We start from the raw sequence: 26,124 nt of genomic DNA on the forward strand, positions 1-26,124 counted from the left end.
TTTTCAGTCGCTGCGTGGGAGTTCCCACACTCCCAGGAAAATAAAAAAGGCGAATTCGTTGTTGGGTTGTTTGTCAGAAATTGCTGCTGGTGACTGGCAGCTGGGCTGGATGCTCGGGAGCGCCAGGGGAGGATCGTTCCCTTTCATCTTTTGCTCTCATGCTTGCTTTTGTGGCACAGCATCGCCCTGGATCACGTCATCGCAGCAAACACGTGCCCGTGCATCATAGAATCACAGAATCACAGAATAGTAGGGGTTGGAAGGGATCTCTGGGGTCACCCAGTCCAACCCTCCTGCTGAAGCAGGGTCACCCAGAGCAGGCTGTAGAGGACCTTGTCCAGGCGGGTCTGGAATATCTCCAGAGAAGGAGACTCCACAGCCTCCCTGGGCAGCCTGGGCCAGGGCTCCGTCACCCTCAGAGGGAAGAAGTTCTTCCTCGTGTTCAGCTGGAACTTCCTCTGCTTCAGTTTGTGCCCGTTGCCCCTTGTCCTGTCACTGGGCACCACTGAACAGAGTCTGGCCCCGTCCTCCTGACACCCACCCTGCAGATATTTGTAAGTATATCATCACGTCGCCGACACGTGCTCTCTGTCCTCTTTGATTCAAAAGCTCTGTTGGTGGGGCCGGCTGCTGCTGGCCAGACCCTGCATGGCCAGGAGCGAGTCCTGCAGCCGCCAGCGTCTCCCCGTCCCCTTCGTCGGTGGGGATGTCCTCGGAGAGGACCTGCGGCTCGCCGCGCCTGCGTCGTCTGATCGGCTCGTCAGTGGCTCCCTTCTTGATCAAGGAGTTTGTATGCCCCCAGGGAAGAGGAACGGGGATCAAAGATTTCAGAAGAACCTGCTGTTGCGAATTCGCCGCTTTTCACATCGAAAGTTCTGAAGATGTGAGTTACTTTTCCGAGGGAATTCCTGTGCTTGATGCGATGGAAAAACCCGCCGTGGCGCACGGAGAAGTTTGTGACATTGAATTAGTGCCTGACGAATAACTTTTGACACTATCATTTGTTTTCTGAAATATTAACTCTGACACTTCTCAAGCATAATACAAGAAAACCGTCACCTGAGAGGCCGAATGTAATAACACTTGTGAGAGAGACAGAGGACGGCTTTGCACCTCTCACTTGATATTCCTCACCAACAACCAGCGCTGCAGCAGGATACAAAGCAGCGATTTTAGTGGAGTATTAATTTGCTGTAATAGGATTGCTGATGCTAATAGGATCCTGAAGTTTCCCAAATCAAATAAATTATATCTGCTAAAAAAGAGTAGCGTGTTTTGTTAGTAAAGGATTTCTTCTTGATTACGTTTGTTGAGATTTATGTTAGTTCTGGTCAGAAGTGAAGCTGCTAATTAAAGACTCCCACAGTTACTGCCGTACTGGTGTAGGGCAGCGGAATATAAATGAATTAAAATCTCTTTCTGCCCTATTCCACTGGTAGCTGCAATGGGAAACAAGGGTCTTAGCATGGAGGAAGCTGAGGGCTCCTGAAATTAGCTCAGCTCCGAAGAGGTTTGGTCCGCAGCGCGGCGGCGGGTGCAGGAGCAGTGTACGAGCCTGGCCGCGTGCGCCCACCAACGCTGCGTCTGCGAGAGACCCCGCCGGCCGCGCAGTGGGGTTCGACGGGATCCCAGCCTGCTGCGGAGAGGGGAACCTGTTTGTGTTTGCTAAACTGCTGCCACCAAGTCCTCTGCCTGCGGCTCTCCGGTGCCCTGCTACACCGCTCTGCGCCAGCATCCTTCCACGGAGCTGCTGAACGATGCTTTGCAGACCACGCAGTCTGCTCTCTCTGCACTTTAGCTGATAATCTGAACAGTAACTAGAGGTAACTGATGCAGAGGAAGTTCCGTCTGAACGTGAGGAAGAACTTCTTCCCTCTGAGGGTGACGTGGCCCTGGCCCAGGCTGCCCAGGGAGGCTGTGGAGTCTCCTTCTCTGGAGATATTCCAGCCCCGCCTGGATGCGGTGCTGTGCAGCCTGCTCTGGGTGACCCTGCTTGGGCAGGAGGTTGGACTGGGTGACCCACAGAGGTCCCTGCCAACCCCGACCATGCTGGGATTCTGTGATTCTGTTTTTAACTAGTCCAGTATTTATTAGGTGCCTTGTTCCTGTTAAAGTTTAGTTTCTCTTCCGTGTGCGGCGAGCGTAGCAGGGAGGGTTGGAGGAGGTGCAGTTTTCTCTCGGGAAGGTAAATGTGAGATGAAGTTTGCCAGTCAGATCGGCTCTGGAAGAAAGCGGGCGTGTTGTCGGCTCGGTGAGACGTAGCTGCGTGCCTCGAGGCGGTGTAAGCGTGCGCTGGTGGTGACACTTTGATAGACTGACACGGAGAACATTTTGTAGGCCGCGGAAGATCCAGAAGTCTAAAGGAGTTAGTACAAGGGATGTGCCGCTCAGCCTCCTTCTCTCCAACCGTACGTTGTGCTTAAAAAAAACCAGCCTTGAACCTTAGTATGAGTGTGCAAATAGGAGTGCTTTGTGGGAAGTGGGGCAGTTCCAGTTGGATGACTGATTCAACAACTCTGGTTAATTCGGGTTTATACATTCCACATACTTCCCCTCTTGTGGCGTAAATAATAATCCACCTTTCAGTGCAGTCAGCTCGTGAAAAAGACTGTCTTATGCAATATGAGAATTTACTGACACAGCTTTTATAGCAATTATCTTCCACCCAAGTCAGTGGCTGTTCATTAACTCTATGTCTTTTCTCTTAAAGGTCAGCATAAAATCAAGTTCATCCCAGAAATGGTGGGACCTATCTTAGAAATGACGCTGATCCCCGAAACCGAACTTCGGAAAGCTACGATCCCGATTTTCTTTGATATGATGCAGTGTGAATTTCACTCGACGAGAAGCTTCCAGATGGTAAGCACTGAGCTGCAGATGCTGAATGTCTGTGAGAAACCTGTAACTGTTCTTTGAAAAAACGTAAGAGGTTTTGTTATTTCGTATTTTTCTGAAGAATAATGTAGTTATGAGGTTGCTTGTTTTCTGTTGAGTGGCTATAGAGTTTTCATCAGTCGGTTTTAAATTCTTACTGAAGAAAAAATTTCAATAAAGTCAAGGAAACCTTTCTGTATGGTACAAAAGGAGAGCAAAGACAGATGTCTTAAATTTTCTGTGACTCAGAAAAGGAGTCTGCTTCTTAGTTAAAATGGACATGAAGGAAGCCTGATAATGTGGCAAAAGAAACTATGATCTGTAAGGATTTATCATCTCTAGTATCTTATAATTCTGATGCTCTCTACCATTTTATGGATTTTGAAGAGGAAAAGAAGCTATCCAGTCAGTGTCAGTGTTTCTTCGTGCTATACAGGCACTACAAAACCTAAACTACTCACGTAGCATTTTTATTCTATTTTATTTTAACGTGCTGAGGGAAATCCTTGAATAAGCGCAGACAATTTTATCCTGATAGCATCGACTTTTGAGAGGCGGGTGGAGTGGAAGCCAGTTTCCTGACACCGTTCGTTTGACCTTCTCTCCCTTGAAACTTTGCCTTGAGGATGGAGCTTGAGACCAGTTAGGCCAGGTGGTGTTGGGGTGCGAGCCAGCGTAGCTCCCCTACGCTGCGAAATTCCTGTCCGCTCAGGATATGTCCTTGGGAAGTCTGCAGTAAGGTTCGACGTGTGTTTACTTTTTTCCCTTTCGTATAGGCAGTTTCCTTTGTCGGAAGAAAAATCTTACCCTTTTCCATGCTTTTTTGTGAACTATTATTCACAACCAGCTCTCGATAAATCCGTAGCCAGAGTAAATTAATAGCTGCGTGGAGAGACTTAAGCAAGGGAAATGGCATCAGCTTTATTTCTCTGATTTGTTTTGTGCTGGATGGTGTGTGGAAAGGTTGTGAACTGTATTTTGGAGCCGTCCAATTACTGCATAATCATTCTTTCTTATGTTTGACTCCGATGATACTGTAAAGATTGAAATGCTCGCTGGGATGCCATTTAAACAGTTTCCTGTCAGATGCTCTCTTTTGTTGCTTGTCATTTTTTATTTGTACAATTATATGGATCATGAAAAATCCAAGGGTAACTTTATAGCTAAATTTATGGTCCTGTATTTTCTTGACAGAAGGAAACCAGCTTTGTATGGAATAGTTGGGTGATTTTAATAAATGAATGTCTTAAATATTTCACACCAATTCTTTTTGCCTTTTGGGAAGAAAAATGCCTCACACTGCAGTCAGAAATGTCTTGGGTTGTAGGTACTCAACATATATTTCTTACGTCAGTATAGCTTCTTTCTTTATGGACGTAGCATTGACATGACAGGTGCAGAGGCAGTAAACCTTTTCTCAGTGCATTTGGAGTGAAGAGTTACATCTAACGGGGAAGAATGAATCTGTCCGTTTAGGGTTTTGCAGATAATGTAGTTGTATAGTTTGCTGGGTATCTCAGATTGGTCTTTGGGGAATGAAGATCACAGCTCGGAAAAAGCGGAGAATTAGAGAAAAGTGTAGGTTGGATGTGACCTCTGGAAGTAATCTGGTCCAAACTGGGCCTTAGATTGGGTTTTCTGGGGCCACCTGAAGCTCAGTATTGAGTATTTCCAGTGAGGGCAATTTCACCCTTCTCTGGGTGTCCTGTTCCAATGTTTAAGACTTTTCTTCTTGCAACCAGATGGAATTTCCCTGAATCAACTTGTGCCTGTTGCTGCTTGCGTTGTCACTGTGCACCCTTGTGAACAGAGTAGCTCCATCTCCTCTGTAACCACGGTGTAGCTGTTGGAAGGCTGGAGTCTGCTTTTCTCTGGGCTGAACAAGCCCCATTCCTTCAACCATTCTTCGGGACATGTTCTCCAACACTCTGCTCATCTCGGTGGCCCTCTGTTAGACCATCTCCAATTTGTCGATGTCTCTCTCGAGCTGGAGGAAACAAAGCTGGGTGCAGTATTCCAGCCTTGGCCCGAGAATCAGAGGGACCTAATATATACTTACAGATATCTGAAGGGTGGGTGTCAGGAGGATGGGGTCAAGCGCTTTTCAGCGGTGCCCAGCGACAGGACAAGGGGCAACGGGCACAAACTGAAGCAGAGGAAGCTCCAGCTGAACATGAGGAAGAACTTCTTCCCTCTGAGGGTGACGGAGCCCTGGCCCAGGCTACCCAGGGAGGCTGTGGAGTCTCCTTCTCTGGAGATATTCAAGACCCACCTGGACAAGGTCCTGTGCAGCCTGCTCTGGGTGACCCTGCTTGGGCAGGGGGTTGGACTAGATGACCCACAGAGGTCCCTTCCAAACCCTACGATTCTGTGATCCTCTGGCTGTACTCTTGTCGGTGCAAGCAGGGGTGCATTTTGCCTCCATTGAAGGGGCACACTTCTTCATGTTCAACTTGCTGTTCTCCAGGTCCTTCCTAGCAGAGCGTCTTGTACTGCTGCTTGCACCTATGCCATCCCGGATGCAGGACGTGAAGTTTCTCTTCCTTAAATATTGTGCAATTTCTTGTGGACTGTCTTCCAGACTGTCAAAGTCATTAAACCACCACCCGTTGAGATCAGCAATTTAGCCACTTTTTCCACCCACCTTATAGTCTCTCTGCCCCGTCCGTATCTTACCAACTCGTCAACAAGTGTGTTTTGAGAGACCGTATCGAACACATGGCGAAGATGGTGACAACCGCTCAGCAGCTGGTGTCATCACAGAAGGCAGTCGGGTTGGTCAGATGTGATTTACCCTTGGTAAATCCGTGCTGGCTTCTCCTCGTCACCTGCTCGCCCTGCGTGTACTGGAAATAGCTTCCACGAGGGCTTGCTCCATGGTTTACTCGGGAACTGAAGTGGACCTGCCTGGCCTGTAGCTTCCCGGCTCACGTTTTTTGTCTCTTTTGTGTTGAAGTGATAGAAAAAGATGCAAAATAATTGAAGTATTCCCGGTACCTAGGCAAGCTTTCATACTTGCCGTGTCGGTGTAACGCACTGCATTATGTTGTCTGTATGCAACCACCAATTATCATTGTCCAGCATGGCTTTCAAAGAGAGCTGCAAAATTGAATGGTTGGCTGCTGTTAAACTAATCTGCCAGAAATCCAATTATCTAACCTTATTAGTCACATCAACAAGGGTTTAGACTGGCTCCACTTCTCCAGCAGATGTATGAACCTCATGATTTGTGGGGGAGGAATTTAAATTTTTTGCAGAACTTCTGTGTTGTGATGGCTTGTGCTACAAACAGACAGCTTTCCCGATGGTGGTTTTGATTTCGGTACGAATTGGTTTGCCTGGTAGAACCAGTAACGGACAGAATGGGGTTTTTTTTTTTGTTCTGCCAGCGTATATAGCCCTGAGAAAAACAGAAGATAAATTCCTCTGATTTTTACAGAACTAAATTAAAGGCCGACTGAATTAAAAGCTGGAGTTGCCCATTTTTGTCCTCTCGCTCTTGAGGTGCTTTGAAGCCTACATAAGGCTTCAAAGTAGCCTGTACCTCAAAGCATGAATCTGGTACTAAAGTCTGTGCAGGACCGAAGCTTCTCTATAGGAGAAAATGCCTCCTTCTCCACTCTGCTTTTTTCCCTTTGCCTGTTTTACTAGCGAACCCTGCAGATCAAAGGGAATATGTCCGAGCCGCAGGAGTGATGAAAGAGAATTGATTTGATTGTTCAAGGCCTGGTCGGGTGAACGCGATGGATCCCGTGGTGACAGCAGGAGAGAAAGTTCGTCATGACACAGTCATTCAGCTGAAATGTGGAATTCAGAGCGTAAAAAGCCCCGACCTCCTGCTTTTGCTGCCTGTTCCTTCCAGCTGTCGCTTGCTCTGGCTCCATTTCCGATGAGCGCTCCTCTTTGTCTGCCTACCCAAAGCTTTTAACTTACCTTTTCTGGCGTTGGCGATGCGGTGTTCTGCTTGGTTTGGGTTGAACAGAGAGGTGCCAGCGCGGGAACCGGTACCAAACAGCGCGTGGAGGAAGCGGGCGGAGGCAGGGCGAGATGCTGAGCAGGTTCTCCCTATCTCATGGGCACTGCATCATAATTTCTTTTAACTAATCTGGTACAACTGAATTAGCAGAAGTAACTTACTTGAAGAGCCAAAAAAACCTATTGACAAAGTAAGGTAAGGGGCTGAGTCAGAAGCACTGCCCCGGCCCATCTTCCCCAGCATAATTCCATTGCTCAGCAGCCAGGAAGGAAGGGAGGACCCTTACCCGTCAAAGCAGAATCGGAGAGGGGTACCCCCCAACTCCGCAGCCGCGAGCAGGAAGAAAGCAGAAGTCCCATATGTCCAGTTTCCAGGCTGAACCGCATTCCCGAGGAGAATCGTCCGTGTCCGGCGGTGTTGGCATCCGCCATGCGGGCATACAAGCTCCAGCACGTGTTCTTACCCTGTTAGAGAAAGGAGTTGTGTAAAAGTAATGGTCGGAGGAAAGGGCCCCTAAAATGCAACAACACATCTGTCCTGTTTTCTGCAAGTTGGAGTGACGTTTATCGTAATGGAACCATAGCCGAAACGATAGAAAATGATATAGAAAAGCACAAGCAATGAATGCATACTGCAGAATCATATAGAAATGCATAATAAATGAATGCATGATGCAAAATCATATAGAAATGTATAAGAAATGAATGCATAATGCATATGATTAGTAAAGTAAAACCACGGGTGCAGCTAAAGTGCTTCTAGCTAGAGTTCTGTTGTGAAGAGAATTAAATGAGTAAAGAGCAGAAGAAATAAAGAGGAAACCCTTTTAATTCCTTTCTAACATTTAACAATACATCTCAGTATCATCAAGACGGTCAGACTAGCATTTTTATTTGCAGTGTAATTTCTTGGTTATCAACGAATTTGAAATTGATGTAATTCTCTTTAATAAGAAGTACCTAGTTTATCTGAATCTCGCTCGACTTTTAGAACCTGTAATTCCTTATTAAGTCTTTTTACCACTTCTGAGCCCTGTGTTAACATCCCTTTCCCTGTGCTATGGATTTGCAGACAGAAGACAAGTTAATGACTTGTCCAAGTTTCTGCGGTGCTGTAGATTCTCCTCTGTAATCCCACTGAAAGTGCAAACTCAAATAAATCGTCCCCCACAAAGGAGTAATTTCAATAAGTAACTTTTTTAGTTATCTGCAGTTGAAACGTAAATGTGTAAGTTTTTCTTGGTTTCTGCCCTTTCGGAGAATGTCTGTATTCTTCCCTCGGCCCACCTGAAGAGCGAGGCAGAAAGGTAATGCAGTGAGTCTGGAGACCTCCCGAATCACCCGCTGTTAGATGGCTGCCGGATCTGTTTCCAACCAGAAAATAGGGAAGGGAACAGCTGAAACTGTTGGGAATTACCACCAACCTTTGTAGCAGCCTTCGAACAAAGTTTTACAGTACTTGTGTGCTATTCCTGCATTAGGACTAATTTCTAGTGGTGTTATCTGACACTTGAATTTTGTGTGGCAAATTCATTATTACCCCATATCAAAACAAACGTATAGCAGCTTGGAGGATTGGAAGTCCTCCTCATACAGCTAGAATCAATTGACAGTCAATGCTACAAACATAGCCTGACTACACTTTAGGTGAGCCTAAGCCCAAAAGCGAGTAGTTGAGCTGATGCTTGAAGATGCTGGATGGCTTACATTGATATATTTTGTCCAGATGGGAGATTGTAACAGGCAGATGAAGTAGTGGATGTACTCCTTGCTCTGGTTCGAAGACACATCCTAAAGAGAAGCTGAGATCTTGATCAACTGCAAGGAAGAGTTGATAATAATTTCCGGTAATCTCTCTAACACCACCCCTCAAGCTTTCACTGTGAACAGCAAGATAGGAATCTCAGCTCATTGATGGTGCCAGATACACCCCCCCAAGCCTCCAGAAAGAGCCTCAGCAAGTGTCACTGCCTGTAACGTAAGCACTGAAAATCTGGCGCTTCTTCACTTGAGAGTAAATTCCATCACAACAATCGCAGGCCTAATTTGTGCTATTTTACACTTTTGAAAAAGAAAAGGAAAAATGGAGGCTTCATCGACAGATGCCAGATGCGGTGTCCCGGAGCCATTAGCTTGTGCGACTCCAGGGCCGTGTTCCTACTCGCATGGTGGAAGGCGACAGCTCTGTAAACCTCAGCTTGTGTTGATGCAACCTCCTTCTGTGGAAAGACCGCAGAAGGAGTTTTAGCGACGTTAAATAACGTTTAGTCATCTGGCTTGCATCATCTGCATCGTACTGATTCCTCGAAACGTATCGGGAGTGGTTGAAGAGCAAAGATACTGTTAACGGTCCTTAAAAGCCCAGGAGTGCCACAAGTCTAGCTCTGTTCAACCCAAGAGGGCCTTTCAGGAGATGGCCCCACAAAGCCTAGATTTACAGAAATTTAAGTAAAATTGGTATCAGGAAGATCCTCAAGATCCTGTGTGACAAATGTAATTGCTCTGCTTCGTGTGAGTAATCTCTTGCTAAGAGATACATCACGTAAAGGGCTCACGCTGGCAGCCAGTGTCATTTTTCATATTGGTATAGAAAGTCAATTTCTTTCTGGGCTCATTAGAGCACATGAATTTTGTGACTTCTCTGTTTCATCATTGTGTTGCCTCAGTGTTTTACTTGACACGTCCTTGTACTATGGGAACGTCTTTCAGCTTGTGTTTGCTTCTTGGAGGGGGTGGATTGCGTTATTCTTCCTTCTCTCATTTTCCTGTCATTTTTTTGAATAATGGCTTCATTGCACTAAAAACCTCGTTTCACTTCACTCTCCATTCATCGCTTCACCAGGCGAGCGGTGAGAGGGCGGCACGGGTTACCCGGAGAGGCTGTGCGACCGTCCATCCGTGGAGATGCGTGGTGCCTGGCTGAGCAAGTCACCGCTGGCCTGAGCTGCTCTCGGCAGTCATCCTGCGTCCCCTGGGAGGCTGGGCTACACGACCTTCGAGGTCTCTCCCAGCCAGTCTTTCTGTGATTTTGTGGATCATTTGGGGTACAGACAAGACCTGTGCGATGTTTTAATCCGAGCTTTGGGGTTTTCATCTTTAAAACGATGCATAACAATAAAAATTGTTTTAATGTGGAATATCAGTTGCTGTGGCACCTAGCTGATTTTATTGCTGAACGCGTGGTACAGTCTGTGGTTCAGGCTTCCTGACAGCTCACAGGTCAGTTGACTTGTGCATCTTATTACACTGTATCCCGAATTTGCACTGAGCAGTAGGTAAGCGAGGCTTTTTCTGCTGTTATTCATCACGATAGCTTGTAGTCACCGCGCTCGGAGCAGGGATTTTTTTGTAAGAGAATTCTAGTGTGCTGCCAGGTAGTGTGTAAAAATAAATTTCCCGACTCAAATGGAGAGGACAGAACGTCTGGGGTTGCATATGAAGGTGGAAAATGACGCGACACTACTGCAGTTAGTGCTGAGAAGAACATGGAGACTTGGAAGGGAAGACAGAAACAGTGTCCTGGATCTGGCTGTGGATTTTTTCATTAACGCTGTTGAGGCTGTTAAGATACTCAGAGGTTGAGTTGTCCTAACAAAGAGGAGTGTTTTGGCAGTGTCACAATTTATCAAGCAAATCCTTCACGTCCCTGTGTATTTCTCCCTAACAAGGTTTTTTCTTAGCAAAGCAGGAAGGTCTCTACAGTCCATGACCGTGTTCTGTACGCAGGTTCACCTTAGCCAGCGTGGGCATGTTCGCTGCCATGGTGGGCTTCAGCAGAGAAGGACCTTCCAGGAGAGCAGGCAGGGACCTCCAGCTGTGGGGCTCACCGAGACGCTTCTCCTCACCCTTACCTGCTGCGGGCTTTGCTCTTGTTCTGCCCAGGTTTACCTTGCCCCCCGTGCAGCATTATTTCAGGAGAAAGGGCCTGTGGCAGAAAGGAGAGCACGTCTGCTTGGGACGTGGTAGAGAGAACGTCTGTTGGCCGAGGTGGGGCTGTGCGGGCAGAGCTTCAAACGCCACGTACACTGGCAGGAGATCGGTGGTGGACGTAGCTACGACGCCTCCTCAAAGCGGTGTCATTTGAGGTGGCGAAAAGCACTCTCTTCTTGGCAGGGTTTCATCTGCAGGGCTGGCAGGGCTCTCCTGCAGGGATTTTTTTCCTCCTGGTACATAGTTGTGATTTTTGCCTTTCAGCATAGATAGCAGCTACATCTTTAGCACGTGACCTCTGCTGCAAAGCTCTTTGAGGTTGTCCTTGTTGCCTCCTTGCAGTTGTTCCCAGTAAAAGAGAAGTAATTTTGCTTCTAGGCTTTCAGCAAAAGCCTGCCTTCTCCAGCTGCAGAGAGCCCCGCTGCGGAGCGGGCAGCATCGAGTGGCTTCAGCAGAGGGGCTAATACCGTTGCCACTAAAGTAGATATTTTAATCGGTGGAAAGAATTTATAAAGAATAAGAAGTGTTGCTATGTTACTGGTACCACGTAAGAGGTGGGGCTGTGTAGCACTGGGAGGGACAGCTCGTGGCTCGGAGCAGCGGGTCCGTGGCTGCTGCTGAGCGCGGAGGCGGTGGAAGCGCGGTCCTCAGCCTGGACGTGCACCGAGCTGCGGACTGGCCGCGCTTTCCTCGTTCGTACATCACACGCCGTTAATATCAACTGTGGATGCAAAGTACATCCCTTGGCATTTGCAGAGTGTTAGTCTGCTTTGTTCTTGCGCGGGTGGCCCGTTGCTTCTCCTCGGAATAGTTGGGGACTGCATGAGCCGGGGAAGACGGCGGTTCTGTCGATGAGCTCCCGCTCTGATGGGCTCCTGCTCCCCTGCCACAGGGCTCTGCTGCGGAGCTCTCTCAACAAGAGGTTGTGTCTCTAGTGGAGTGGATGTCTGGGCTTACTTAATGAATAGGAATTAGGTGGCTGGACCGATTCGTTACACAGCAGCAGGCCCAGAGTGCTCCTTCCTCCACTGGCAGCTTGTGCTTGTTCCTAACCTGGACCCGAAGGAATGTGGCAGCAGCAGGTAAAACCCTCCGTAACCACCAAAAATCCAGTGAATTATCCAGTTTGCATATGAAATATATTCTAATGCCCACTTAAATTTGCATTCCTTTGTTATTGCCCAAATAAAAATATTACTCTTAAGTTGTTTGGAACACTTGCCTTCCCCTCTGCAGTGACGTATTAACAGATTTGTTAATAAGTGACCTATTAAGAGGCTGGTTAATGGAGTTGTGCCCCACCGTGAGCCGGTGTCTGTATGCTAGGCAGGGATGTTGGTGATGCCGGGGTGTGCGTCCGGCTGAGTTACGCAGCCTTCGATGTTCCGTGTCCCCTCTCACACAGCTTTCACAGAATCACAGATTAGTAGGGGTTGGAAGGGACCTCTGTGGGTCACCCAGCCCAACCCCCTGCCGAAGCAGGGTCACCTACAGCAGGCTGAACAGGACCTTGTCCAGGCGGGTCTTGAATATCTCCAGAGAAGGAGACTCCACAACCTCCCTGGGCAGCCTGGGCCAGTGCTCAGTCACCCTCAGAGGGAAGAAGTTCTTCCTCATGTTCAGATGGAACTTCCTGTGCCTCAGTTTGTGCCCATTGCCCCTTGTCCTGTCACTGGGCACCACTGAAAAGAGCTTGGCCCCATCCTCCTGACCCCCACCCTTCAGATATTTGTAGGTATTTATAAGGTCCCCTCTCAGCCTTCTCTTCTTCAGGCTGAACAAGCCCAGTTCCCTCAACCTCTCCTCGTAGGGGAGATGCTCCAGTCCCCTCACCATCCTCGTAGCCCTCCGCTGGACTCTCTCCAGTATCTCCTCATCTTTCTTGAACTGGGGAGCCCAGAACTGGACACAGTACTCCAGGTGAGGCCTCACCAGGGCAGTGTAGAGGGGAAGGAGAACCTCCCTTGTCCTGCTGGCCACACTCTTCTTGATGCACCCCAGGATCCCATTGGCTTTCTTGGCAGCCAGGGCATGTATTTTCCTTTCGTATTTTACTTTTTAGTGTTACCGTTATTGCAGGGGACATTCTGTCCCTGGCTTTGTGTCTCCTTTTCCCCCGCCCTCATTCTTGTCATTAATCTCCTTATTTAGTTTTTCGTAATGCAAATATTTACACTTCATTTAACAGCATGACCAATGGTTCTTCAGCAAAAGAGCCCTTGTAGGGCAGCAGATCGTTGTGGACAGACTAATACCAAAGACTGCAAACTCTTAAAGTCAATCAAGCTTCAAAATAGTGGCTAAACACCTCACCGAGATGCCCAGCCAATCTGTGAACCGTTGAGGCTACAGTAATAAAGTGAAATATTTGCCGTCTGATTATGTACGCTTGCTTTGTTTAATTATAGTTTGAAAATGAGATCATCACCAAACTGGATCACGAAGTGGAAGGAGGCAGAGGAGATGAACAGTACAAAGTGTTATTTGACAAAATGTAAGTGTTGATCAGCGGCGAGATTTATGTCACCGTAAAGTCAGGAGAGAGAGCAATTAGACTACAATGAACTTTGTGGCCCAGAAATAATTAAAATCTGTTAATGATGCACAATATTTAAGATTGCACCTGAGTCAAGGTTTTTTCTGCATGTGGTTAACAAGGCGATGTAATTGGTTTTTCAGTCTCTTGGAGCACTGCAGGAAACACAAATACCTTGCGAAGAGTGGAGAGACGTTTGTGAAGCTTGTGGTCCGCTTAATGGAGAGGTTGTTGGACTACAGGACCATCATGCACGACGAGAACAAGGAGAACCGCATGAGCTGTACCGTCAACGTGCTGGTAAGCAGAGAGAGGTCACCAGCCTGAAACGAACACTGCGTGCTGAATTTTACACCTTTAACAGATGATTCTGTGTAAAACAGAGTACGTGGTGGGATTCCCATGGAAGTTTGAAATACTTTGGGGTTTTTTAATTCCTTTCTTAATGAAGGTGAATCTATGAAAATGTGGGTTATGGCTCCTTAATTGATTCTAAGGAAAAATTTTAGAAGAAATGTTTCAGGGCCTGATCTTTGAGGGCTGTTCATTGACATGTACAATTGATGTATGGACAACTTTATGCAGAAAAACACTTTGACATACAGAACATTGGATAATACACAGTTTACTACCAAAATTTTTGTGCATTTGCAATCCTATTTGTGTTCTGCTTACTGCTCAGCTTCCATAATCAAAATTTTTGAAGCAATTTGAGTTACTGTTTCATTCACAGCAGAATGTGGAATTTCCTCCTCTTAGTTCCAGATATTTTGGAGTATCTACTGCAAACTGTTGTCCATTTAGGCTAGAGCTGGAAGCAGGAGAAGTTGTTCCCACAGCACGCACATCATGCTTTTCAGCCGAAGCATTAGGGTATGAGATTTTACTGGCACAAAATTGGCACATACTGAAAAATGATGTCAAAATAAATTTTAGAGACCCCCAAACATAGTACTAGCTACATTTGATTTTTCCAGTAGGGCTCAAACCGTTAGCCACTAAGGTTGCATAGCTTTCATCCCCATATCATGGGCAAAGCTTTAATTTCATGTATGTGGGGCACAGACAGCATTTATCGTTTATGTGAGATGGCTGGTAGATTTTGTTCAGAATGGTTCGGAAATGTAGCTTTGGTGCTCAAAAGTAACACAGCCATCCCGGGCTCGTGTGGTGCAGCCTTTGTGCCGCGCGGTCACGGAAGCGGGGAATGAAACGGTGCCCGTTGGAATAGGAGAGAAGCAAGACATCACATCAGAAACGGGGATTTTATTCGCTGTACACATCAAAAAGCATCAGAATGTTTAGGAAACGGGAAAAGAGGCAGAACTTGGAGAGTCCTTGGTGGCTGCTGATGTAGTAAGTGCCCATAGGTTTCCTGCAGAGAAGTCACAGCATCCTCGCGAGCCGAAGGCGAGTTAGAAAACCTGCCTGTTTGCACCAGGCCAGGGAGGAAAATAAAAATTGCGGACACCGTACACTCGAAAACATGACAGCAGTTTCTAAAACTAGGAAAATTTCCTAAGGAAGGTGAATTTATTTCTCCTCCCTTCGTCGTAATGCTCTGAGTCTCCTCCTAGTAATGCTCACCATACCAACTGCAAGGGGTCCAGCGGGGCACTTGGGGCTTGGGGTTGTTTTCTCTGAGCGCCTCTAACGGCATCTCCTGACTTTTGTCATCTGAATTGTTCAAGTATTTGCAGATGATCAATTTTGTGGGCAATTTACTGCTGTCAAGTTAAATCACCGTGAGAGATCCGCACACAACCCTGCCCCTGAAGTCTGCGGGGAATGCAGGAGAGCGTCGCAGGACAGACCTTCCCTGCATTTGCAGGAGGCGTGATTTAAAACCATCAAATTTAAAACCATTGATTTTAAAGTCCCATTTGCCCTCCAGGGCCAACTCAGTGTTTTCATCATTCTCCAGGCACCTGAAGTGAAATTTATGCCTTTGCAAAAACCCAGCCCAGGGCTGATACTCAGCACCATTCCCACCTGAGGTCTCAAAGAGTTCTTAATTGGGACTTCCATGATGCGGAGGCTTTCGCGGGATTAAGTTTGTCTGTATTGACTGTAGTTGAAGTCAGAGGTTTTGATACGCATTTAAGCCACTGCTGATGTTAAAAAAATAATAGTAAAAGCCCTGTCTGTTCCCTCAGCAGCCTGTTCCTGCCCCTGCCAGACCTGGTGAAAGCGAGCGTGCCGCCGGGGCAGCAGGGCTGATCCGAGGAGGGGTCTTGCCGCAAGCTTACGCTCTTCCCCTCCGTTTGCTTTTCATCGCCATCGGTTTATCGGCCCCACACGTGTGGGGGACGTGGGGACCCGCGCCCAAAGATGGGGCAGGAGCAGGGGCTGCTTTCTGGGGAGAGGGGACGCTGGTCAGTGTACCGCGTCTCGGGGTCAACCTGCTGCCCCGGCCTCTGCTCGCTTTGGGTGGTTTGGTGCTGCTGCTTGAGCTGCGTCGGAGCATGTTAGTGGTGTTGGCATGTTGGGATGAAGTGGTTCTACCTTGTTGATCCACCTGACGCAGATGTCTCTTCTACTTTAAAAAAACAAACAGAACACAAGTAAGAAAAAACAACAGAAATATTGCATTTGGTTCAGTTTGTCGTTGGAGTCGAAGTCAAAACCAGTGAGTAGTTATGTCAAGTGGTATATCCACTGAATAATCCATCATTTTCAAGTCCAGTACCTCGATTCTATCTCGTATTTCAGTTCTTTTTGAAGGAAGCAGTTTTGTATTGGGCTTGTGCGTCTGTTAGTACTGGGCTTGTGCATTTATTAGTGACTACTCAGACTGGTTTAATTTGCCATTGAAATACACTGCAATCCAGTGCAGGAGGCATTTCTTATTTCATTTTCTTAGATATATTTTACCTTTTGAAGGCAAACTTGAAATAAGATTCAGAAATGCCTTTAATATCTTGCCAATTTATCATATCTTGCACTTGCAATATTTGTGGTGTTAACTAGTTTATCTCACGACCGGAGGCAGTCAGACGGTTCTGAAGAGAGCGGCGATAACGTGTGGCATGTGGAACCAGATAAATAACACTAATCCAACTTTTTATTTCCAGAGAAACTGTTGGAATTCAAGGACGGGTGATGCATGGCTCGACTAAAGCCTGGAGTTTTAAATCCATAGAACAGCTGTTGCTTCAAAATTATGGTTTTGTGTATTACGAAATTTCACCTGGAAACGGGTGATGAGGTGTGACTGGCGAATGCCAGCAGCAAATTTCTAGCAGTGCTGTGCTTGCGAGTTCTTAACCTCTGCGGTGAGCCAGGAGCCCTCATAGGCTGCATCGTGAAACAGCACAGCGTTAGGCTTTGGAAGTTAAATAACTCGTCTGCTGTCACTAGAGGCAAATTTCAGTTTGCAGTTTTGAGGTTGATGTTATGCAATGATGAATTTTTAATTTAGGGCATGTTCTGTATACATTCCAGGCTGTGAAATCAAAGACGTTGTAACAAAATGATGTTGTTTTTCAGAATTTCTACAAGGAGATTGAGAGAGAAGAAATGTACATAAGGTTTGTAAACACGACCGCTGACAAACTCTGCTTGATTTCCCCTAGTGTAACTGGAGAAAATGAAGGTCAGATTAAGCAGTCCCTTAGGGGCAGGAGGGAAAGAAGTAGTGAAAAAATAGACCTTTGGTGAACCTTAAGTACGTTCCAAAGCTCACCTTCCCTGGGAACAGTGAGCATTAGAAATTACAGTCACGAGGTTTTTTTTGTCTCCCTGCTCCAACTCCTTCAGTTACATTATGATGAACACTGAAATACTCAGAAGTCTCATCACGTGAAGAAAATAAAAAAGTCAAAAGAAAGCTGAGCAAATAAATAACTCTGCCTCCTGGTAAGGTACCAAATATGTCACTTGGGGTAAAAAGAACTATTAAATAATACTGTGACTGATACTTACTTTAAATGTAAAGCTTTTAGGAACCTTTCAAAATCTTGTTTTCAATAAGGTAAAAATAGTAATATGTTGTTGTGCTTTTTGTAAACCTCAGGGTTCCTAGTCCTCTCTTTGTACTTTGGCTTAAAATTGCCTAGACCATTGTGCTAAAGTGATGAAGCTTGAGTTTTTACTGCTGTTTTAGGTATCTAAATATTCATTACTTCAGTCTCAGATGCTTGTTACCTTTTTGGAAGAATTTTCACTTTTGAACTCGCTTCCTGTTGTTTAAATGATTTTAATTATTGCTTTAGTAATTGGCAAAAAGAAAAGAAAATCTAGCAATAGGCAGGACTGTAGCAGTGGACAAACTCGTAACACTGGGAGTCGTAGGTCTGCCCTGTTCAGCATCACAAACTGTCTCTCACTGTCAACCCCCCACCCAAAGTCTCTCCATTATGTATCATAATGAACATCAAAGTTCTGTATTTTCACTGGCTTTTTCAAAATACAGTTTCAATAGGTGTTCAGGTTTGGGTTTTTTTTTTCATTGTCATTAACAAAGCCAAGAAACAAATGAAGAGAAGCCCCTTCCAGAGGTGCGATGATATTGAAGTTAAGGAAGAATACTTATATGTTTGTCTCCGTAGATGAACAGTTAGAGCAATGTCTCTTGCACAAGATCTGGGTTGGATTCATTACGCATCACAAGTTATTGAGACATATTGGAAAAAAACCACAGCAGAGATGCAAATGGTCCTGAAGTTGTCCTCACACAGAAATGCGAGCTTTAAATAATCCCACATGTGTTTAGATGTTTGAAAATAGAATTGAACCATTGTAATCTTCAAAATAAATGATTTAGTAGCGTTTAAGAACCAGTCTTTTTTAAGAACCGTTGTTTTTATGGCTTGCAGGTATTTATACAAACTGTGCGACCTGCACAAAGAGTGTGATAACTACACGGAAGCTGCCTACACGTTACTTCTGCACGCAAAGCTGCTTAAGGTAACCCCCAAAACACGTTGGAAGTTTTGAAAACCACCTTGGCCGTAACCACAAATATCACTGTTTGCCAGTCTTAGAACATCTGCACTTTATCTTGATGAGCACCTGCGTGCTGCTGCTTAGGTCAGCCTTCTCTTCTGCACGTGTAAGGGGTAGAGGCAGGAAAGCAGCCTCTGCCCTTGGTGTGCCTCAGAGCGTGCTTCGCTCGGCTGGAGCTGAAATCAGAATCATAGAATCATAGAATGGTTTGGGTTGGAAAGGACCTTTCAGGGCCATCTAGTCCAACCCCCCTGCAATGGGTGGAAGCACGCTTCAGTCAAGACCACAAGGTAGAACTCGCAAAGCTGTAATTTAAATTGCTTATAAAGATCAAAATGATGTGATGCGCAGAAGCATCTAAACACATATTTTAGTGAACCAGCTCTCCACAGAGTTGTTTTTTCAAAGGCAGTGCAAGGGAGTGCTGGAGACTGTCCTCGAGCGCTCTTGGGTATCTGCAGATTCCGTTGTGATTTTGAAAAATCAGAGAGAGATTCGAATAGTTTTCTTTCCGAGCTCCTGCCATTAAAAGGTACGTGTAATTTTAATGCAGTGTTACACAGTTGATAGCACATTTAAAGAGACCTCACCATACTGCTGTTCTTCAAGGGATGTTTTGGTGTAACCTGCAGTGTATATATAAATAAATCTTACCTACACCAGGTGCATGTCAGTAAAGCATTTGAATTTTTAACACTATATAGCAGAATGAAGCAGTACTTCGTAAGCACTGAGCATTAATCTCACTGGAAACTTCCCGGGTAGGTGGTGGTGGCTCTAAGGTGCACCTTGTTTCCGTGATGCTGTCACGACTGTGGCAGTGTGTGCCAGCCGTGTTCCTGGCATTCCCATGTGGAAGGATCCTGCATGGAACAGCAGGCACCCGTGTCAGGAAATCACATGTTTAATGTAGCCTGGTCATCACTAGGTTAGTAGGGAGGGGGATTGTGTTGTAATTTAAAAAAGCAGTCAATAGAATAAGTCAAAACCTAAATTTGGTAGGAATTAGTGTTTTCTGAAGCGTTTACTTTAGTCCCGTTCTTCTTCCTCACATCTCACCACCCACAGTGAAATCTTCCTCTCTCCAGGGAGACCTGGATCTCCTTCTGCTCCCCTCGAGGACGGTTCCTCCCCTCGATTTACGGGGAGAGAAATAATCCAGTTTTCTTACAGTGCAAATCAGTAGAAGGCGGCAAATGTAAGGGTAGTATTTATTGCAGGTTTTTGTCTCCAAGCAGATGTTTGTTTATAAAAATAATTACGTTGTCATATGGAAATATTTTATTACAAAACTATGTCAATCTATGCAATACAATATCCTGTTACTACCAGTAGTTAGCAGTGGATGGAGGGGTTCGGTATCACTCGAGAAGCAGCAATATTGTGGTGTGTGTAACTTTCAGCAGTTGAGTTTTTCTTTCAAACCTTGAGGACAGGGTTTTGAATAACACCCATCACTGGCATATATTTCATCACATTGATTTTAATGGGATCACACTTAGGTCAAGACGGAGAGCTGTCGAGAATTTCACCTTTCAATTTGCGCAAAGGCTCTCTCTGGAGAGAAAGCCACCATCGTTTTCTCCAGATCACTGCAAGCTGATGAAGCACACTTAAGAAAAGACACTTTAGTTTTATTCTTAACCAATTTAGTCAAAATTAAGGTGTTCAAAACTAACAGAAGACAGTGGCTTCGTATGCTGCAAAAAAATGCCATTGCATTGCAGACTCCCCGAGGTTTGTGTTGCTCAGAACCACAGCTTTGCCATACAGAGTTGTCAGAGGTGTCTGCCTTAGCCAGACACAAATGTTCTGGCCAAAATAAGTGACTGGGCGAAATTTAATGACAAGGTAAAACTGGATGATGTACCAGCAGTTCTGTGAATACATCTGTGAGTTGCTGATCTTTGGTTGAATTTCTTCTTTTCCCAAAGTTACACCGCCTCATTTTTGTGGGTAGTCCTCCTTCTACAGTGACTTCAGTTTGCAGAGCAGCGAGTGAACAGTTCTTTAACTAATTTAATTTTGGAACTTGGTTTTCTGAGAGAAGTCCTATTGGAGCACCTGTCCCTGTCTCTTTTTCAATCTAGGAGAAGTTTTATTTGATTTAATGGAGGTTTATGATTTGATTTGATAGAGGTTTGTGAGTCACTAAGCTCCTGATTTGCTGCTAGCCTCATGGAAACAGCTATAGGGAGGTAGGATCTGGTACTCACATCCTGGCTTGGGAAAGGGCCCCAGTGTTGTCTCATCCCCAGGTAGGTTCCAGGGAACGTTCATGAGAGAAGGGAGGTGAAGAAGAGGTCATGTGAATACTGGAGTCCAGAGGTTTCAACTCGATCTGTCCCCTCCTGGACACCAGGATGTGCAGATGCACGGGAGAAAGCCATAGAGCTTTTCCTTGAGCCTCGCAGGTCTAGGGGGAAATTCCTTTAATACCTATGCCTTGCTCCTCATCCACAGAATCACAGAATCACAGAATGTTGGGGGTTGGAAGGGACCTCTGTGGGTCATCTAGTCCAACCCTCCTGCCAAAGCAGGGTCACCCACAGCAGGCTGCACAGGACCTTGTCCAGGCGGGTCTGGAATATCTCCGTTAGGCATTTGCTGGAAGAACAAGAGCTACTAATTGCAGACAGGCCATATAAAGTTAGCTGCGCTTTTCTGTGCCTCCAAATGTTCTCTATGAATTTTAGCCATTTAACTTCTGTGCCTACAGTGCTTTCCATTTGTATTGAAGAATCTTGGTTTCTCTCGGCGTAAACCTGCTGGTGTTCACGATGCACCCGGCAGATTGTACCCATCAGCAGGCCAAGGTCAGTCTCATCAAACTCTCCGAGGAGAGGAAGCCACCTCGAGAAGCTTCCTTCCAGCTGATACGTGCAATTAGCCTCCAATTACAGCGTTCAAATAAATGGTCCTTGTGCCCGAGGAATCAAAGTACACTACCGCAAATAACAAACTTTGTTAGGGCATTAGCTGCAGTACCAGTTCGTTAAATAAAAATGTGTATTTTATTTAGCCTGATGTTGCTGACAGTTTTCGTAACTTTTGGTTTGGTTTCACTTTCCCTCTCTTTCTGGTATGATTTAGTGGTCAGAAGAAGCGTGTGCGGCACATCTTACCCAGCGGGATGGATACCAGGCTGCTACTCAAGGACAGCTGAAAGATCAACTATATCAAGAAATTATCCATTACTTCGACAAGGGCAAGGTAAAAAGGAAAGAAAAAAAAGTCCAAATATGTTGCATTGTCTTTCTCTCTAACTTACAGGTTGAATAGTAAATATAGTTTACATCAAGTGACCTTCGGGGAGCTTTAAACTTGCTACTACAAGTTATTTGGAGTGCTTTATGTAAACGGTCCACCAGCTAGCACTTAGAGATAATAATACTAAAAAAAAAACTAAAGAGAAATCAATGGTACATTTCTAACTGCTGCGTTAAGGGTAAATATATGTGCCTATTATGCCACAGAGGAAATAAAAAAAGTGATGCATGTAATTTGGGGGACTCACTTTTTCCAGCAATCGCAGTAGCTAACGCAGGCCTTCAGCTGCTCGTTCTTGCTCGCGTACACAAAATGATTCCCTCAGAGAGCAGATGCCTGCGGTGAACATCGTAAGGAGGCAGAAGTGCTCTCCGGTGAGAAAGCTTCATTGCAATTGCGTCTTTCAGCGCAGGGGGAATTTGCGTTTGGCGTTGCGTGGCGGGCAGCGGAGAGTGCTGGCGTTACCTGTCCGCGGAGATGGAGGGGTTTGACTGGGTAGGCAGGGAGGTGGAGGGCTGTGGCGGGGTTCGGGTGTTTCACACACAAAAGGCTTAAATGTAGAAGTAGAGAGCTCTTTGTCAGGTATTTCACACATAAAAGGCTTAAATGTAGAAGTAGAGAGCTCTTTGTCAGGCTAGTTCAGAAACGTAAACTCAGTTTTTTTAAAAGCCATCTTTGTTGCATAAATGTTGTGCAAACAGAAATGTCATTTTCTGGTAGAACCAGAATATTGTCCAAGCAGCTCTTGTTCTCCCAAGTAAGTTTTTAGCAGAATCAGATGAGAAACTCTGCTTAAAAGGTCAAATTTTATGCCTTGTCTTCATGCAATGTTTAGAAGTTGACAATAAATGATGCTAAAAAAATTGTTATTCTAGACCGCAGGCGAGCCGGGCTGCCCAAAGGGGCTGCGTGGGGCTGGGGCTGGCGTGGGCGCCTCGGTGCTTCCGCCGTGGGGAGCAGCACCTTCCACCGCACCCCTCTGCTGCCCAAAAAGCTCTTACCCGCTCACGGCGGGCGAGGAGAGCAGGGTCATAGCCGATTTGGAATTATATTTTAATATTACATTCCTCTCTGGAAAGGGAAAGGCAGAAGTCACGTGTTTTTATGTTGTTGTTTCATGTCTTTATGGCTTCACCGTCAGTCGTTCGTGGTGCTGGTGTGGAGGTGGTGGGAACTGCTCTGCTGAGCACCAGGCCAGCGCAGCACCGCGGTACGCAGCGCGGCGTCCGCGCTTCGGAGACCGCCGTTCGACCGGGGAACCACGCTGCATCTTCTCGGGTTCTACGACTAGAAATGAGAGAAGGCTCTGCCTGCTTTCAAAAGCACCAGCGCTGAAAATGCTGTGTTTTCCCTTTCCCTCACGGTTAGATGAAACGGCTGAATCTTGATTATTCTAAAAATTGTTGGTGAACGGTGGTCGCGAAGGGACCACTGGGATTACTCATTCCTTTGCATAATTCCGATCGTGGGACTCCTGTGTGATTACTTGTGTGTGTGAGGAGATGGTTCATTTTCAGAGAGCTTTTTCCTAGTTACAGACATTTCTTCTTTCATTTTCTGGTCACTCCAGTTGGTGGTAAATTTTCATATTGTTCAGTGAAAAGGAAAAAAAATAAAAATCCATATATACTGAGAATATGAGCTTCTTATGTGAATTTTCAAATGTCAAGAAGCTCGAAGTTGAGGCTTCCACAGCAGAATTTAGTTAATCCTCTCATTTGGGGTGATCTGATGTTAGGTTAAATCAACTGCTTACACTCACCTATGCAGTTTGCAAATGTAGTCCAGCAGGTAGCTTCACCACGCCGTTCCATGATCAGTGACACATCTGAAATAGTATTTACTGTGTTTTTTTAGAAGACTGTACAATACACGAACCAATTTGTCTTTTTTTTACCATACTTGACCAGCTGTGTCTCTGCCTGGCAATTCACTGGGGGTAGATCCCACTACTTGGCTTTCTGTTCCCACAAAGTTAACAAGCGATGTCAAAGACGGTCGCTTTACCCTGGGCAGCCTTAGAACTGCTTCCAGGCTTTTACAGAAGCTCGGGAATTTTGTTTTAAAGTTGTTGTGAAGCTGTGCCTCTTCCACTCCAGCCTGCCTGATGGGAAGCGGTGGTCTTGGGAGGGGAGGTAGATGTGGTTGAAAACATTGTGTAGAAGAAATGGAGGAGAGGGATTTCTTAAAAGGTGGTTATATTGGGTTTTAAAACACTGGCTTTTGGTTTTTTAAGGGATGGTGTAGTTCAGCATCTCAAAAATCATGATCCCTTTCTCTTAGCAGAGTAATTTCCCAAGAGGAACGCACAGTGCACTTTGCAAGTGAAGGCCAGCCATGAGGCTTATTCCCTAAATATTAGCATTCATGGGGAGATGAATTTAGAGGAGGGTATAATCCTCCATACACAGCCTGGAATGGAGTGGGCCTCGTACTTCTAAACCAGAAGTGCCTGAGAAATTTGTAATTTAATAATACCGAGTGTGGGCTTGCACCGAAAGCGGGAACGTGGGCGTCTCATTTTGGCTGAGAACAAAATACTGGCCTTCACCTTGAATATCCCTGTTATTTGTAGTTTGAGACTCATTTAGTAGTCCTCATTTTTATTTCTATTTTTTAATATATTATTCTTAGGAAGCTTGCTTTTTTACTTATATTTGACTTTTGGTCCTTCAGCCAAGCTTCTATGAAGCTGAAGTACACCCTTGACCTTTAGTAAATCAGCATTTTCAGCTACAGCTTCTGCATTTTGCTGCTCTTCTCCTTCATGGATTTGATTCCATATTGGTAATACTTTTCATTACTCTTCTAAGCAACTTGTTTCCAAAATGAAGGGTTGTTACTTCCAAGTTTCCCTAGCACATGCAGAGTTTTCTCTCCTAGATTGTTATTCTTCACTGCGTTGCACTTCCCAGTCTCATCTCCGCCTCTCTCGGCTCTCGCCCTGAAAAGCCTCGTCCCCACGCTGACCATGGCCATCTGACCTGTCCTCTGAACTGCTCTGAGGTGTTTGCACTCTGTGTTTGGCTGAAGCTTGGTAATTTTCAACAAAGCCCTTAATCCAGGGACTTTACTGAAAATTGGTCGGTTAGAATATCTCAGGACGAGAAGCAAAAATAGTGGCGGTAATAAAGTGATGAGAAACGGGTTGAGATTTTGCCCGGGTGGAGCAGTTGGTGTTGATCGATGCTGATGAACTTCCGAGGCCAAGAAATACTCGGTGTCCTTGATGAAGATAAGAGATCATTTTTAAACAGGCTTGGGCGGTCTCTGGAGCCCTGAAGGAAGCAGCAGCGTTCTCATTCTTGCGTGGTAAAACGTACGAGCAGCAACGGGTTTCAGGTTTGCCGGTGGATGCCGCAGTCTATAAATCAGTACAGGTTTTACACTGCTCCTTCATAAATTGAAGCGTTGGTCCCAGGGAGAAAAAAAGAAAGAAATGCACACTGCTCATTTATTTCCACTCCTCCCTTCTTCGCCACCCCTACAAAAAAATCCACTTTTGCTGTTTTACTGGAGCCACAAAATGCTGGAAACTACACAGTAAATCCCATGCTTCGGCATAAAATGTCTTTTTTTCCAGCTCATGGGGTGGCATCAATTGGCTTTTTCTTCCGTCTGACGGGATATTGGTGAAATTCACCTGTCTGCCAAAAATCAGTGCGAGGCTGACGTCCAGCTCCTGTCCCGCGTCGGGTCGTAAGCCCGTCCTGAGAGCTGTGAAGGCCAGAGCAGCCTTCAGAGAGGAAAGAGACAGTGTTTGACCATCTTCCAAATGAATATAGCAAGTCGTTTTAAAGGGTTTCCACCCGTGGCTGTATCTTAGACATCTTGAATGCAGTACTATCAATAGAGAAATACTATATTTTAACATTTTATTTAAATTATTAAGCTTACATGGTGGTTAATTAATGCTATCTGAAATTTAAACAGCTTGGAATGTCCCTCATACATCAGACTATTGCACGATAAGATTCTTATCCTTGACTGTTTCATTTTTGCTGACCATTAACTCAGCAGGAGCTAAGAAGTATCCTAAGATCCTCCTTTGCTGCTATTAAAGAACCTCAAAAACTAAATTGGATGCTGCTTTCTGGGCAACAAGCAATCCAGTCTCAAAAATCAATTCAATTGCGAGATTTTCCCTAAAAAGATCTGCTTCTTTATCCTCAAAGTCTTTCCCGTAACAATTTGCAGCTAGCGTCTACACAGCTAAATTCAGGCTGTAGACATTTTTCTTATGCCTTCAGTATAAAAGAAGCATTTTCATTCCGCTATCGCCAACCTCTCTCTCTGGTGCACTCTCCAGATAAATTGTTTCTTGCATTAATGAGTTGTACATGGTACAAATCCTGCGTAGCAGCTCCCCGTACGGCTCACTCCTCCTGAAGACCTGCCATGTCCTGGGCAAACCTGGGAAACCTTCCAAGGCAGGAAAGCTGCGAGGCAGCAGATGGGGAGCTGTTGACCTTCAAGAATATAGATTTCATTTATCAGGATCCTTTGCCACAGCCGTGCTGTCCTCACCTGAATAAATTTGCTCCGTAGTAAACAGAAATTTTTCGAAGGGATTTTAAACGCGCGGTTGCTGC

General features: G+C 45.6%; 1 protein-coding gene across 2 annotated transcripts in view; it reads left to right on the plus strand.

The window, feature by feature from the left end:
• DOCK1 (dedicator of cytokinesis 1) overlaps positions 1 to 26,124 on the plus strand; it is a 339,932-nt gene that overhangs the window by 259,280 nt on the left and 54,528 nt on the right. For both annotated transcript variants that reach the window (XM_075423918.1, XM_075423919.1), the window contains exons 33-38: positions 2,711 to 2,859; positions 13,188 to 13,273; positions 13,459 to 13,615; positions 16,805 to 16,845; positions 18,133 to 18,223; positions 21,356 to 21,475. In XM_075423918.1, the coding sequence (XP_075280033.1) occupies positions 2,711 to 2,859; positions 13,188 to 13,273; positions 13,459 to 13,615; positions 16,805 to 16,845; positions 18,133 to 18,223; positions 21,356 to 21,475 (644 nt within the window). The remainder of the gene's footprint in view (positions 1 to 2,710; positions 2,860 to 13,187; positions 13,274 to 13,458; positions 13,616 to 16,804; positions 16,846 to 18,132; positions 18,224 to 21,355; positions 21,476 to 26,124) is intronic.

This window comes from Opisthocomus hoazin, chromosome 6 (assembly GCF_030867145.1).
Source record: "Opisthocomus hoazin isolate bOpiHoa1 chromosome 6, bOpiHoa1.hap1, whole genome shotgun sequence".
Classification (NCBI taxonomy): domain Eukaryota; kingdom Metazoa; phylum Chordata; class Aves; order Opisthocomiformes; family Opisthocomidae; genus Opisthocomus; species Opisthocomus hoazin.